General features: G+C 43.1%; 1 protein-coding gene across 1 annotated transcript in view; it reads right to left on the bottom strand.

The window, feature by feature from the left end:
- Positions 1-17086, bottom strand: part of NAT10 (N-acetyltransferase 10) — a 50771-nt gene that overhangs the window by 6620 nt on the left and 27065 nt on the right. The window contains exons 12-24 of the mRNA XM_020782827.3: positions 15932-16068; positions 14687-14811; positions 12559-12709; positions 10935-11031; positions 9811-9927; positions 8170-8271; positions 7977-8051; positions 6740-6856; positions 6404-6537; positions 4665-4713; positions 1405-1501; positions 1089-1199; positions 410-582 (exon numbers count right to left, since the gene is read on the bottom strand). Of these exons, the coding sequence (XP_020638486.3) occupies positions 410-582; positions 1089-1199; positions 1405-1501; positions 4665-4713; positions 6404-6537; positions 6740-6856; positions 7977-8051; positions 8170-8271; positions 9811-9927; positions 10935-11031; positions 12559-12709; positions 14687-14811; positions 15932-16068 (1485 nt within the window). The remainder of the gene's footprint in view (positions 1-409; positions 583-1088; positions 1200-1404; positions 1502-4664; positions 4714-6403; positions 6538-6739; positions 6857-7976; positions 8052-8169; positions 8272-9810; positions 9928-10934; positions 11032-12558; positions 12710-14686; positions 14812-15931; positions 16069-17086) is intronic.

The raw sequence follows: 17086 nt of genomic DNA, 5'->3' as shown, positions 1-17086 counted from the left end.
ACTATATGTGTACATGGCTGAGGCCCCATGTGTTCCATAAAGATTTCCCACAAGATTTATCCTTCAGAGAAGGGGCAGCTCAGATTTTCCAAGACAGGCTACAACCCATTTGAGCCATTATTTTGTGAAAGTGTATTATTTGATAAATAACATTTCATTTCAAAGTACAGATTTAATAATGCTTCCAAGCACAAAAACTAGATCTTGGCCCTACCAAGTGTCTTGTCAAGAAGCCACCTGAAAACTCTACTGAGCCTTGTTGAAGCTCAAGATTCAAGCGCAACAAAAATTTAAAGGCTACTGAAACATACAGAGAATCCAAAGAGGTACAGCATAGGCAAGAGGACAAATATACTGGCCGCTGGAGGACACGAATTTTATTAATGGTAGCAAAACATACAATACTTACAGACTGCGTAGCAGAAAGGGTTGTATCTCCAAGCTGATTAAGAAAGTACATCTTAGCAATAGCTGGGATCATGTCCATAATTAGATGATAGTCCACCATGTTCCTGGAATACATCTCCAGCCTCTTCAAGTCATAAGGAATAAACACAGCTTCTAATTCAGTACGGCTCATTGCTGAGCAAAGCGTTAATCATTTGAGGAGCCAGGAGAAGTGGGAGAGAAAAGTAAGCGACAGAGATTACACTTGATATTGATGTCAAAACATCCAGACACTTCTGAACTGCAGACTAACAGAATATTGCTGAGGGCCATAAATTACATGAAAAGGTCATATATTGAATACCCAACAGAGGTGTTGCTTGTTTTTTTGTTTTGTTTTGTTTTAAAGAAGCACAGAAGGAAGAAAGTAACACTGAGAAAGCTAAGCAATCGAAGAAATGAGTGAGTGAAGTGGATACAGTAAAGAAGGAAAGAGGCTGGTGAGCTTCATTCAGTGAATAAGGTACGAATCCTGGGCCTGAAGTTAGAGGATCGAAAGTCACAACCCTGGTGTACAGAAATCAGAGTATTACACCAATCTATGGAAACTCTGTGTTGTTGGGCATACTGTTTTGCATTTTGTGTTAACTTCTTTAGTTTTGTCAAATATCTTGCAAAGAACTTAAGAGGCACATACTTACGGGGTTGGGGCTGTTGTTTAATATTCCTGTTTTGCAAAATGTTTAAGGCCAACGAAGGAGAGAATGTGCTGAACTGGTATGACAAGAGAGACAGGAATCTCCTCCTGAAATCTGTAGGAAAAGTAGGAACACTGGCGTGACTACTTCTAATATAATTTGCAACTCTTGGTCATAATCAAGGCTAAATAAAAAGTGACATCATTCACATATGTTCAGAGACACCATGTCTCAAACAGAACGGAGGTGGCAACATTCCTGTGCAACCATTTCCCTATATTCAAAATGGGCATCTGAATGAATCCAAAGGTTTCATCACCTTTCCAGAAGGCACTGAGCCAGTTCTCCTGATCATTCTCCTCTTCTTCATTCAACATCTTCAGCATGATGCATGAGTGCTCTCCGGTCAGATCATTCTGGAAATAAAAACAGCAGATGTAGATGCAACACAATGCATCTTTATGAGCAGTAGCGAAATTACTAATTCCTTTAAATTATATTTGTCTTGAATTAGTCTGGATGCAGAAAAAACAGAACTGAAAACACTCTTCCCGCAGCTCACTTCGTAACTAGACTTAGTTAATCAAGCTGATAACATAGGTACTTCTGAGTCAAGCTGCAAACGTTTCATACTGTGCCATGTGTGGGATTAGATCCAAATTCACCACTAGGCATGGGATTTGCAAAATTATTTTCCACTACAGTTACCATAATTCTCCAGGAATTCCCCTCAGCTAGAATTCTGGTAGCTACAGGCAAAAAAAAACCCAAGTTCTAAGAAGCATTTCAGGACACACAGCTGTTCCTTGCAAAGGTTATCTCTTCAGTAACTGCCATTAAGTGTTGAGAAAAACACGGGTGGAGCTCTCTAACTCCATGACAATAGGCACAGCAGTCTCTCTGTTCATTTGGCTCGGTAGAGTGTGCCTCTCAAAAAACTACCATTCCCCTAATGCTTTGCAGTTGCCATGAGCTTAGACAGCACCACCTGCATCCTTCTTACCCATGTGTAGTGGCTGTTGCTGAAGAGAAAGACAAGGCACAGGTGCACATACTGAAACTCCCCTGAGAACTTGGATTTTCTGGCTACAGCTAACAGAATTCTTGCTGGGGGAATTCCCAGTGATTTCTGGTAGCTAGAGAAAAAAAACCCCAAACCTCTCCCCCTCCCCCCGCAATGCTTATCCACCATTAGTAAGCATCTATGTCAACATCAACTTTACACTTAGCTATGGTATATCTCTCCACCCAAATATGATAGCAGTAGGAAGATGATAAAAAGGATCCTTTTCATTGACTGGCACAAAAGCAGATGCAACCAGTGAGTAGGCGGGAAAGTGTGGAGTCCTTCTCTGGCTCGGATTTCAGATTAGAACTACAGGTGAGCTATGGGAGATACTCTTGATTCTCTTCAGACCGCATAAATCTTTCACCTTTTCATGTTATTGTTGCCATTCTGGCAAAAATCATATTGCTTAGCACAGTAAACCACACCACTGAACTGATGAGGATTTGGTGAGTCAACTCCTCTGTAAATTCCATTGATTCAAGTGGGTCTACTCTAACTGTAACTTACATTAGCACAGTAAGTCACAGTTAGAGGAGATCTATTTAATTCATTAATACAGTGGTGCCTCGCATAACGAGCGGACTGTTTAATGACGAATTCGCATAGTGATCTAATTTTTTAGATCACTAATGCGATCGTATTGCGATGTTCTGTATAGGCAAAACATCGCACTGCGATGATCGGTAAACGTTTCACTTACCGATCTTCGCATTGCGATGTTTTTTTAAACAGCTGATCAGCAGTTCCAAAATGGCCGCCGGGTGCCCAAAATGTCCGCTGCAAGTGTTTTCACGCCCTGCCCTCACTTACCAAGGGCACGAAAATGGCGGCGCTATGAAGGAACATCGCTGAACCGTGAGTTTTGGAGCCATAGGAACGCATTAAACGAAATTTAATGCGTTCCTATGGCTTTTTACGTTCCGTTTAGCGATGTTTTTGCACAGCGACAATTAATCCGGAATGGATTAACGTCGCTATGCGGGGCACCACTATACGACAATAGCTGAATCACTAAATCTGTACTATTCAATTAAACTCCTCCAGTGCAAGTTATTACACTACGCAATAGGATTTGACCCATAGCTAGCAAAATATTAAGAACAACTAGTTTTTATAACTAGTTTTTCATGGTATATGTCTCATAATTGCAAAGAACTAATCAACCAACCTATTTATGTAAACAGAACCCCCATTAGATAAGCCACAAAATACTGGATCTATAAGAATGCCAATTAATAACTGAACACTTAGTTCTTTAGTAAAATATGTTTGTGAAGATGTTATATGCTTAACCCTCTTTTAGAAAATTGATATAGGGCAACTTTTGATTACTTAGGTATATGCACATCAAACTAAAAGTACAATGTAGATTCTTCTTGATTAGCTACTGCAATAACATATATGTGTAAAAATTAGAGATTAGATATTCATATTCATATCCCAAGGAATATGAATATGAATATCAGCACCATAAGTGCCTGGGGAAACCAGATCTTCCCCACAGAACAGCACGGCACACTTACTGCTTGCTGAGTGGCGCACACAGCCATTGTCATTCCCATTGCATCAATCACTGAAGTATTCTGGCTGGAGCTTCCCCGCCTCTCCACACAGCTAACCACTCAGCATCTGAGTGGGGAGACTCGTAATCTCACCTCCTTATGGAGTGGTCGCCTATGCGGAGAGACTGGGAGGCACCAGCTGGGCTACTTCTCCTATAAATAAATAAATAAATAAATAAATGAATGAATGAATGAATGAATGAATGAATGAATGAATGAATGAATGAATGAATGAATGAATATTGGTTCAATGTGAGCAACAACAGCTGTGTGTGCCACCCAGCAAGCAGTAAGGAGACCAGCCAGGGGAGGGTCCTGTTTCCCCAGGAACCTGTGGTGCCAATATTTGTATCCCAATATCCCGTCTCTAATAAAAGTTCAAAACTTCCAAAAACCAAGAGTGCCTTATTCTTCCAGTATTCTCGGAAAGGGCAACTACTGACCGAAAGATGCAAATCAATGGACAGATCTTTTACATAGCAAATCAACCTGCCATGAAGTGAGCAATACACCTTATGTTGCAGAGATAATTAATGAATAGGTGGATGTAATAATGCAATGACAAATCAAATTTGTTTCCTGTTTTTGTTTGTTTAATTTATATATCACCCCATTAGTATGAGGCGCTATGCTGGGCAGTTTACAAAAAATAAATAAATATTAAAAATTAAAAAATAAAACATACTAATAAACACAAATAAATAATAACAATTAAAACAAAAAACAACATAAAACCCCACCAATTTCCCCTTGAATTCCTCTGTTTTTTTTCCTATAGAGAATGAACAGACACATAATTATTCCACCTGTTTTCAACCACTGACTTTTACATTTTTAAAAACAATTGTCACTAAATTTCTATTAATCTTTAAGGGAAAACCTATTTGTCATGCCAGCCGAAATCGACGGAACGTCAACTAGACTGCTGGATCATAAAATGAAACTTACTGGAGTCTGCCTAAGATAAACTGGTACAAAACCTGCTCGTTTCCAAAACCTGATGGGAAAAGAAAGAAACAACAATGTTTCTACAATCTATCACAAGAACGCTACTTAAGTTTTTAAACTACAAAGGAAATCTAGTACACATTTATGATACCTGGAAAAACAAACAATAATTATATGTTTTAATATGAAGATGGATATATGTACCTACGCATCTATACATACACATAAATACAGAAACACAGAAAGTCAAAGCTATATACTATTTTCCGCATCCCTTTTTCGGCAAGGAACTTCTGCCCTTTGACTGCTTTTCCCTTTATTTCTCCTTCCTTGGCTCTTACAGACATCATCAAATCCAACTAAACTGAGGCAATGTCCTATTATGAGTCTTATGCACAACACCCTTCAAATTTTGGAAGGCTGCACATGATCCCTGCAGCTCTTATCTATTTAATTTGAAAAAAGGAGAACACTTGTATTCTCCAGGGAGCATGGGGGATCATTTTGCTATGTTTTTTGCCCCTCCTCTTGCCTGTTTTAGGCCCAGGGGGGTCAACGTGGGAAGTGAACAGAGTTTTCTAGAGAGCACAATTTTAGAGTTGGTAAACTACTTCTTGTTTGACCCAACTCTGGGAGGCAGTGGAGGACAGGAGGGCCTGGCGTGCTCTGGTCCATGGGGGTCACGAAGACTCGGACACGACTTAACGACTAAACAACAACAAAACTACTTTTTAAAAAGGACATCAGAAGGCAAGTGGGTTGGGGTGCCAGGTGGCCACAATTGGCCCACCTCTGAATGAGGTAGCTAGCACTGGGATACTCATTCATTTAAATGGGATCCCTAAATAATTGAGACTGCCACTGTGACCTATTTAGGAAGAAAGCAGTAGCAGCATCAGCACCCCACCTGGGTGTGGAAAAAGATGGCCCTAAAGCAGTATGAATAAATAATAAGAATTACATCAACCAACATGATTTAAAAGAAATTAAAATATTCACATGATCCTATATACTTTTCTAGTGAATTTCCTCTTTTGTGAAAATATGCTGTTTTAAAATGAAAATATGGACCGTTTCAACCTAGCCCTGAGCAATGTCCCCAGAAGTATGGTGGCAGCTCTTTGAAATAATTGGAAGCAGCACAAAAGTACATTTCTCCAGAATCCTGTTCTTTCACTACTCTTGTTGATTTGACTAGGGTTTGAGAATAAAAGACATGCTAAATGTATCCCAGAAAATTCAAAGCAAGTAAATGTCCTAAGGCAAGGCATTGCAGAGACAAGAGACAGACATTCACTTTGAACCATCAATACAAAACACACTGGTTGAAATCCAACAGCAAGCTGCAACCAGAATTCTTGTCATATGCTGTGGAGTCAGAGCCAACTTATAGCAACTCTAATATGGCTTTCAATATAAGTGAAATATTTAAGGAGTCATTTTACCAGTTCCACACCCCCAGTGAGCTTCTGTGGCTGAGCAGAGATTTGAACTCAGGCCTCCAGAGTCCTAATCTGTTGTTCTATCCACTACATCACACTGGGTATCCCTGCAACCAGAGCAGGCCCAATGAATCAAAGGAACTTACAGAGGAGCTGATTTATCAAATCCCCACTGATTCAATAAGCCTACACTAGTTGCAGCTAATTGCTGGACTTCACCCACCGATACAGTAATAAGTACAGTGAAGACATTGGCTTCTCCTTCAGTACAAAACACAAATGCGGCTGAATACATACTTAAGCAGCCTTGGTGTCAAGCCATAAGACACGCCAAGGTAGTCCAAACTCTCAGCTTGTCTCTCACTCAGCTTGAGAAGTAGAGGCGGCAAGTCCTTCCGAGGCATCACAGCTTCTTCTAATAAACTGACTGCCTAAAAGAGCAAAGAGAGAGAGGCAGAGAACACACAAAAGCGTGAAAACAGAGCGGGAGGGGCAAAACGATGGCTCAGAATCTGCCCAATTGCTGGAGCGGACCACAAACCTCCTGACACACAAAACTCCTGGCACACTTCTATTCAAACCTAGTGTCACAAGGTCCCGGAAAATGTCAGCTGCACCAAAAAGCCAACACACCTCACTGCTCACAGTAGCTATTTCAACCGGCTTCTGAGGAACTTTTTCTTCTAGACAAGGGAACTTGCCTTCATAATACATTCGCAGCAAATGCAGAGCTCGGCTGCCATAACCCATCTGCAAAGAAGAGCACACCAGGGGGGAGAACTCTTAAAACGTGATTCCTCAGGACATTCAACATTTCTCTTTCATACATTCACCAACGGTTTAGTGTCACTCCACAATCACAGATCGGTCACTGGAGCAAGTGACCTGCCCCCTTCTCCAAAACCCAGAGACATTCTCTTCTCAACTGTAAGAGAAAGTGCACCGGCTGACATAATATTTTAAACCCCAATTTTGTACACATATAGCCAAGGTCTTTGAAGCAGGAAAGAATACAATTCAAGACACATTTTCTGTAGGATCTCTGTCCTATGGCTCTGGTCTTTAGTGCAATCAGTCCTTTGCTACCTATACATACAAATAAGGGTGTGCTGCTGTTTTAAGCATTAACCCAGCAGCTCCAGGTGACCAGGAACTGCATACAGGTGACTGAGCGGGCTGGTGGCAGAAGACTCCACTCCTCCTTTGGAATCAGCACAAGAACCACCCCCACCCCCAGTGTATCTCCACTCCCTCATCTTTGTCTCTGCCACCAGCTCCCATGATCCTGGGCCTTGGTGAGCACATAATAGAGACCACGCGCTAAAGTATTCTTTCCTCGTAGCCTACAATGGGTGCCCTCACAAGGCTAGGAACGTATGTAAAAGACTGGCCGGATGGGGAACCTTCCACTGGCTCACCAGCCAGTATGATCCAAACCAAGAGAACACGTTTTCCACCACAAGACAGATTCTTTTGACTGTCAAAAGCAATGAGAACCTAGGCCTTAAGCCAGTATCTTCAGCCACGCAAAATATGCCATGTAGCAGCCATTCTCAACCTTTTTTGGCCATGGCCATAAACACAATATAAAAGAAATACAGGCTGAATACGAGATGCATAATGAACCTTGTAAAGTAGCATCTGAAGAATTATTTCTAGTTTGTGGCTCCCTTGAAATGTGCCAGGACCCCCTCTGCATTACCTAAAAACCTGCTCTGGAGAGTTTCCCAGTCCTCTGGAAGACAGTAGGACTGCAAGAGGAAAGGAATTACTCTGCCACTGTGATTCTCCTGATGGAGACAGTTTCACCTCATTGGACGCTCACCATTGTTTTGCTGAAGTTTACCAACAGGAAGTTAAAATACATTACCCCTTGATAATCAGGATGGACCGCAATGCGAACAACTCTTCCACCAGAGAGTCTACCAAAATCAGGGTCCTGGAACTATTTAAAAAAAAGAGAGAGAATTAGTAATTGTTAACTAAGCCAAATGACACTTGTTATATAAAAATGATGGAGCAACAAAAATGCCTTGGAGACAAGTCAAGAATTGATTTGTTACCTGCTCAGAGATGGTCCATGGAATGAGATCTCCTGAGGCTTTCTTTCCTCTGGATAGACTGTTCATGATAGACTGACGAGAGATCTCCCCCTCCAAACAAACCTGCCGAAGGAGAGAGAAAATAAAGGAAATATGGGATTAAACACCTCTGGATTGGAGCAAAGCACTGCATGGACAACAACCTTTCAGACACACCTCATCTAAAGTAGTGATGTTACTCTTATGTCTGGAGCAGTGTTTCACAGCCTTGCATCCCTAGGTGTTCTTGGACTACAACCCCCATAAATCCTGGTCAGGACAGCTACCGTGTTTCCATGAAAATAAGACAAAAATTTTATACTACGTTTTGCTCCAAGAAACACAATAGGGCTTATTTTGGTGGGATGTTTTATGTTTTTCATGTACAACAATCTACATTTATTCAAATATAGTCCTGTCATCATTTTCTGGCTGCTGCACAATGATGGAGGGCGGGGTTTCACTTAACTGGAGCTTTTTTGGGGGGTAGGGATAATATTACGAACATCCTCAAAAATCATACTAGGGCGTATTTTTAGGTTAGGTCTTATTTTCGGGGAAGCAGGGTTGTGGTGAAGGCTTCTGGGAATTTTAGTCCAGGAACATCAGGGACCCCAAAGTTGGGAACCACTGGTCTAAAGTATGAGTTAATCCAGAGACCTATTGTGTTCCTGTAAAGCATAACTACATACAGACTAAGAAAGAGAATCTTGAAACACCATCTGCACAAGAACAAATGAGAGTTCCTTTCAAATGCTTTATAAAATGCCATAAAGCATGATTACACTTCCATATTAATTCATCCATTTGTAATACATAGGGATATGCCATCATCCTTAGTTTGGCAAGCATTGTAAATTAGCGGAATTCCTTACTGGTAGATATACAACAAATGCATTTCCTCATAGGAGTCTGTGCTAACTGGTGATTTTGGACCAGCCAGAACCCCCATTAACTTTTTTTTCTGTTTGCTGAGTAATAATGAAGACTGAAAACCACTGGTGCCTTAGAAGGTTTACCACGTAGACAGCTGACATGAATGCAGCATGAAGCACTATAGCAAAAGGACTCTCACAAGATGGGAAGCATATCTGAGTCCAGCTGGGTGTGGTCATTACTGAGATGTGACGGGTGCTCCCTTCCAGTGGTAGAGGGGCTACCAAGATTTAGGCACCCCAGGGGTTTTTAATATCCTAGGTCCCCTACACTGAAATCAGCAGAGACAAAGAACATATCCACCCTTCTCTTCCAGAGGAAGAGAAAACTGTTAAGTGCTGAGCGCCACAAATCCCTTCTCTGATAGGCTAGCATGTTGCCACCTTGATAAGCTAAGCTACTCTTACAATAACAGGTTTGTAAGTACTGTACAGGATGTGACAAGCAGGCTCTTTCTGCACTCATGTTCCCCACTAAGCTGATGACATGACGTCTACAAACTAGTGTATAAACATGTTTTGTAGAGCAAACGTCCAGCCCAATACAGAATCAGTGCTGAAAAGATTAAACTTAACCAGTGAAAAATGTGCAGGCTTTCATCCACACTCCTTTTCTGCTGCTTCCTTTCTGGATAAATTCACTGGAATGACTTAGAACAAACGTAAAAGACATTCTGAAGCATCTTACCTGAACAACAGCAAGCACCTCTGGCAAGGAATTTTGGGTAGGTGGAACTGGAGGCAGAAGACAAAAGAGCTGATGGGCAGGTGCATCTGAAAGCATCTGGAGGTCATTGGGAGAATTCTGGAAGATCACAGTTATGTTACACAATTAGCCTAGAACTATTCTTCAAATGCATAAGTTAATTCTTTTCTAATCTAATATACAACCAGAGTAATAGTGTGTATATTATATATGCATAATGCTTTTTGTATCGAGAATTCTCTCTTCAAGAAGATTATCAGCAAGGAAAGGTAGATTTTCACAAACGGCGGACAAATCGATACAGGTGATAAAAAATAACAATGGCCCGTTTTTTCTCCCCAATGCCATAACATGTCGGCCCATTCCTCTCTACTGTAATAGGTCTTCTTAGATCTAAACCAAGGAAGGAGAGCATGTGGCCATGAAGATGCTGTTGGACTTCAGTTCCCATCAGCTCTAGCCAGCACAGTCAATGATAAGGATGGCTGGTAGTTGCACTCTCAGCAACATCTGGAAGGTGGCATTTCGTTCACCCTTTTTCAAATTATTTATGTACAGTATTCTCTGTGGACCATTCCCTATTTATTTCTATAACCATCATCATCATGGTGTGCCATCAAGTCAACTCAGAAGTGGTTTACTATCCCCTTCTTCAAGGGGTGCCCTGGGATTGTGCAACTTGCCCAAGGCCACACATGCCAGATCTACTCACAGGAGACACAGTGGGGAATCGAACTCTCAACCTCTGCCTCTGCAGCCAGATATCTAAACCAGATACCTAAACCGTTGTGCTTATCCAGCCAGCCATTTATTTCTATACAAGAAGACTAATAATGATCTGCGATCAGAATCTTGAGCAAGTCTACGAAAGAGTGGCCCATAATCACCAGAAGCTTATTACAGATCACTGGGATTAAAAACCAACTTTACCAACACACTAGTGATGTCTGGAGGGGGAAGGGAGTAGTGTGTAAACCACTACAATTTAAAGGAGAAAAATGAGCATAAAATATTGGCTCAATCAATGTCCACAGGAAGGACAGAGAGATTCTGGCTTTCTGATAAATTTTAATAGAAGACAGTGTAGAAAATACACAACCACCAACCTTGTAGTGAGAAGCCACATACAGAGCCATCAGTCGCTGAAGAAAAGCTTCCGATGCTCTGTGATAACAGAACAGGGTATCTCTGTTGACATAGTATCTAGGTGCCAGAGATTAAGGTACAAAAAACAAAAACAGAGGCTAATCCAGGAACCCTGAGTTATCAGTCTGCAGGATTAAGTGGTACTGTTCTGTATCAGACACTAATACTAAGTACCTTCTACTCCATCTACTTAACTGAAAGGGGGAAAAGATCTTGATTTCTACTTTACAAACTTGTACTACTTCTGCTCTTGCATTCCTTTGTCTTATCTTCTACAACATGGGTCCCCAACCTTTTTTTCACCCCGCAGATCAGCTGGGGAAGGCGGGACACCCCCTGCGTTCCTGCGCATGTGCAAACAGTAGCGCGGTGCTGGTGTGGATGTGCAAATAGCAGCGTGGCGCTTGCACGGGCACGCTGGACCGAGTGCACAGTCGCAAACAGGCTGTGTGTGGCTGAGTGCATGCGGGGGCCAGGAGGTCTTTGCGGCCCGGTCCGGCTCAGGCCACGGACTGGCATCGGGCTGCAGACAGGGGGTTGGGGGCCTCTGTTCTACAATGCTAGAAGCAATACTAGGCCTACAATAAGTCCTGCATCCTAAGCTGCCTTTGGTTAATATGTACAATCTGGGTGCACATGGATCCACAGTCAAAAAGGGGAGAGGTGGGGGACCCTGTAAGAAGATGACAGTGCTCTGAAGAGTTTTCCCGCTACAGAGTGCCTCACATAGAATGAAGAGGCTGGTGGCCATCCTAATCACTACATGCTAGTTTTAGCATCAGCCTATTTTAACAAAACACCAAACTCTTCCAGTTTTCTGCTGCAAAGGAGAGTCCAAGTGCCCAAAGTCCGGGTGGACAACCACCAAGAAGTGTACTTCGTTCTTGCCAGAATCCTCCTTCTTCCATACAGAGCATGGGAGCAACCAGCATGAACGCACATCCTAGTGTGCATGCACCCACAAGCCATCCACTCTGTTTTTCAAAGAACCACAAAGAAGTGTGTGTGTGTTAGGTTGCTCCTCTTCCATAGCAACATCACACCATAACTTCCACAGAAGTGCAAGACACATGGAACAAAGTAAGGCAGGAGAATGGACTGCACCATTCCCAGACTGCAGGCTGGAGATGCATTTCGAGAACACCTTACATTTCAAAAAATTGTTTCCCTTCATGTAAGCAGCACAGGAGGGAACAGAGAACTCCTGCATCAATGGAGACAATTAAGTAATGTATTAAGGGAAGACATTTTAAACCAGTGCACTGTTTGTCTGCTCTTTGCAAGAAACCTGTCACAGAAGAGAAGCATTCAAAACTGGGAATCTAGATGGACTCAAAATGGCAAAGTCCACTCAGCTATGTTAGAACGAGAAGGCACAACCCTAAGGCTTCCGCCACATATAATAGCCAGGTCTCTATCTCTTGGTAAAGCATATACAGCAAATGCAACACCGTGGCTTAGGAGCTGGTGAAAACTTCACTGAGTAAATCAAGACTACCTTGCCATTCTCCAGCTCAAGACCCTCTCAAGTGAACTGTTAAAGGCTGCAGGTAGCATGAGAATTAACTACAACAACAAGGATACAAGTCACAAGATTCAGGCACTGGGCAGCCAGATATAATCCTTGTGATGTTGAGGCAATCCAAGCACAGTAACTCATTCAGCCATTTTTCAACCGGATCTCCTGGGGCATATCTAATGGATTCCTGGAGGGAAACCTCATGCAATGTACGGGCTGGGGGGAAAAAAGAGACACAATAAATAAAAAAGTCACGTGGAAAAACCCATTCTGTGTGAGTTTCTGAATGTTTCATAAGTAGGAAATGGCCAACTTAATCCAGTCTGGGCAAAAATAAGACATTTGTTGGCTCCCCACTCTGTTCTTAAATGATCTTAAAAGCCATACACTTACTTTCCTATTAAACTGACATGAACATGCCAGCAGTATGCATTACTACAAGCATTATTAACATTTCCCCACCACACCACCTCACATACACACACCATATTTATTAATTGATTGATTGATTATTTGAATTTATATCGCGTACCGTATGGCAACCAGGCCACTCTGGGCAGCTAACAACAATATAAGGAGAAAAAAAATTAACACAATAAAAATATGTTAATACATAACAAATCAGAAATTAAAACATATGGCAGTAAGGTGGTGGGAAGGGTGATGGAGAGGATAGCAAAAAGAATGGTAAAAAGGGAGGGCAAGATCCTAGTGCTCCGGGAAAGCCTGGCGGAAGAGCCAGGTCTTCAATGCTCATTTGAAACCATCCAGCGAGGGTGCCAGACAAATCTCAGTCGGCAGGTTGTTCCATAGGCAGGGGGCAGCCACCGAGGAGGCCCGATTTCTAGTTCTTTCCCTCTGGGCCTCCTTCTGGTCAAGGCCCTCAACCGCCCTGCCTGTGAGGAACAGGTATTATGGACAGATCTGGCTGGGAGCAGGCATTCTAGGTCCTAAACCATTTAGGCGTTAAATGTTACCATCATAACCCTGAAGTCGATGGGGAAATGAACCGGTAGCCAATGAAGGGCGGCCAGAGTGGGGGATGATATGCTGAAATTTCTTCACCCCAGTTATTAATCTGGCCGCTGAATTCTGGACCAGTTGAAGTCTCTGCATCAGCCTCAAGGGTAACCCCATGTAGAGAGCACTGCAGTAGTCTATTCTTGAGATTACAAGAGCATGAATCAGCGTCATAAGTGCCCCCACGTCTAGATAGGGGTGCAGCTGGGCAATCCTCTGAAGATGGAAATGGGCTGCCCAGACCACAGATGCCACCTGGGTTTCCATGGTGAGATCTGGGTCCAGGCAGATGCCCAAGCTGCAAACCTCACTCTTCGTGGGAAGAGTCACTCCCCAAAAGGAGGAGTTTCCCAACCCACTGACACCAGGGCTGCCCAAGAGCAAGATTTCCATCTTGTCCAGATTCAACCTCAATCCATTTGCCCTCATCCACTCCAGAGCAGTCCCCAAGCAGCATTCAAGGGACGGAACAGCATCCACTGCAGTTGGAGGAAAGGAGAGGTAGAGCTGGGTGTCATCAGCGTACTGATGACATCGGGCCCGACAACTCCAGATGACCTCACCCAGCAGCCTCATCTAGATATTAAATAGCATTGGCGAGATGATCGACCCCTGCAGAACCCCACAATTGAGGATCCAGGGGGTGGAAGTCATCTCACCAAACTGCATTCTCTGGTGACAGTCTCCCAAGAAGGAACGGAGCCATGCCAAAGCAAGACCACCGATTCCCAGCTCGGAGAGCTGCCCCAGGAGGATACTGTGGTTGACAGTATCAAAGGCCGCTGAGATATTGAGGAGGACCAACAAGGACATATTGCCCCTGTCGGCCTCCCTCAGGTCATCCTGCAGGATGACCAATGCTGTTTCCATACCATGCCACGGCCTGAAGCCCGCCATTATGTGGCTAACATCTGCAGCCTTCCGCTCCTTATCTGTTGCTTGACAATAAAATGAGCCCACAGCTGTTTTAAAAAGCAGGTCTCCAATGTTAGCCAAATACAAGGAGTTGCCTTGGATTACCTTGAGTTTGGGATTCAACTCTTCACCTTATTTTCTTGTAGTAACTGGGACATGCAGTCTTTTACCTATTTTTCAGAAAAACATGGAGGCTTCACCTCAGCATCCCAAATGTCATGTTACACAGTCCAGAAGATTCAGCCAAGAGAAAAATACCTGAGGACAGTTTAGCTGTCGTTGTCATTTTGTTCTCTGCTGTTACGCTAGCTTGAGCCTGGGCACTCTGCTGCCGCAACTGCTGGATCAGTTTTAGCGATAATGACCGACCCGTGCCCTCATACCTGTTTAAAAACAACAGAGCCAGATGGGCAGAATCAACCTTTCATGTTTCTTGTAGAAGAACACAGAGCCAAGTCCTTTTATAGAGAAATACTATTTATGAAAAATTTGGCAAATTGGACAAAAAGGTTGCTGTTTGGGGGTTCGGGAGGACACAGCAAGAGCTACGCAAGGTTGTTACATGGGGTGTGGCTACTGATCACCCACCTATGCGATGCTTTTGAGGTGACTTGAATGTTCAGATGCTGAAGACAAGAGCACAATCTTAAGAGCTGTTCTTCTCCCTCTGCATGTCTCTTGTCAACCACAGAATGCTACTGTACTACAACCCATCTAAAATGAATCTAAAATGCCTAGGTACTTTTTCCAGACCTTCCTAATGAAAGCAGAACCATTCTGTTTCTTTACAGATATACTGTTGGTGGAGGAAGAATCCACAGAACGGTCCAAGGACAACCATATAGCTCCAAAGCAAACCTGGCACCCATTTGGAGAAAGCAATTACTCACCACTGAAGGACAAACCAAAAGCAATGTTCAGCACTGGACAAACCCTGTAGCATCAAGTGATAACATGTGTACATGCAAGCATCAAGGATTCAGGGATGGTCCAAGAAAAATGTGCCACTTGAGGCTAAGGACAAGATAGCATCCCCTCTAATTCCATGCACAAAAGTGGACTGGACAGGCAGCCAAATCTTTCTCCAGGAACAATGATTAAATGGCCTGCCAGTGCTGAGCCCACAGTTCAGCCCCTACGGCACCCAGTTGCTATTTACCAGCATCTGTTCCTTGGACCAACAGTCTTCTTGTGCCTCATGGAAGAGGCTGTCCTGGATGGATTAGTCCCAAAGAGTATTTTGATATTGCCAGATATTAACTCCAGCACAACAAATGTCAACGCAAAGAAGGCATAACATTTCCAACAGAAAACCTCTTAGGTTTTGAGCAAGCTGGTGAGCAGCGATCCAGTTATGTACCTTTGGCTGTGAGCTAACTTTTACACAAACAAAACCCCATTGAGATTCCCCCTGCCCTCCATCTACCAAGTAGCACAGGCGTCCTTACAATGGATTCACAACAGGAAGATTATGCGTCACTTGCAAGAGAGAAAAACACTTACCCGTTGATGGTAGAAGCCATAAAAACCAGGTACGGGCCCAGCAAGTTTTTCACTAGAGGGAGAGGGATGGCAGCAGCTTCATCAATCACTACCAGTTCAGCCTGCCCCAATTTCACAGCATCTGCAGGGTGGATATACTGGCCAACAAAGAAGGAAAATAATGAGTCAAAATAATAATAGCACCTTGCTATCTGCTTGCTGGGTCAGCCTGAAACAGACAGATCTAGAACTCATTTATATTTCCCTTATAACATCAGCTTAGCACCATCTAAAGCAGGCTTGTCCAACCGCGGCCCGGGTCAGCTCGTAATGTGGCCCAGTGCAATTTATTATTTTTAAAGAAATTCCAAAGTTTCAAGTTACACTGCCGGCGCTTGCGGCCGGAATGTGGCTGGGGCATGTCACAACAGTAGAGGGGGGAGAGGGAAGGAAGGAAAGGAGTGGGAGGGGAGGGGACAGGGAGGCTGCGTGACTGCATTGCGCCATCCCCATCAATAGGTGGACCCCCTCCCGGCCCCATAAAGCCACTGGAGTCGAAGCTAGCAGCCTCTGCTGTCTGAGATCGCAGCTGCCAGTAAGCGCTCTTGGAGCGGGGCTGTGGAGGACGGCTAGGGCTGCCCCCCCATGAGGCCCAAACCAAATTTATGTGCGGCCCAAACCAAATTTTCCTCTTCTAATGTGGCCCAGGGAAGGTGAAAGGTTGGACACCCCTGATCTAAAGGCAATAGAAAATAAAAGGAGATTAATCGTGTTTTAATGCGTTTCTATGGGCTTTTTAATATCGCTTAGCGATGAAATCACTTAGCAATGTTTTTTCCGGAACGGATTAACGTCGCTAAGCGAGGCACCACTGTATTGGTATTCGTATTTATTTATTTATTTATTTATTTTATTTCTATCCCGCCTATCTGATCATATTAGACCACTCTAGGCGGCTTACAGTAAAAACAACAATGTAATTTTAAAACTTTACAGCAGAAACTTAAATAAAAAAATAATAATAATAAAGAACAGAATAAGAAAAAAGATCGTCAAGGGTTTTCTGTTGGGAAGGCCCGCCTATACATCAATGTTTTTAGTTGTTTCTTAAAAATGCCCAGCGAGGGAGTTGCAAGTTAGTTTGCTTTTGTTTAGTAATTGGTCATCAGACATACA

The sequence above is a fragment of the Pogona vitticeps genome, chromosome 1, assembly GCF_051106095.1.
Source record: "Pogona vitticeps strain Pit_001003342236 chromosome 1, PviZW2.1, whole genome shotgun sequence".
NCBI lineage: Eukaryota > Metazoa > Chordata > Lepidosauria > Squamata > Agamidae > Pogona > Pogona vitticeps.
Note: the sequence above shows the minus strand (reverse complement) of the source record. Positions and strands in the feature narration are given on the sequence as shown.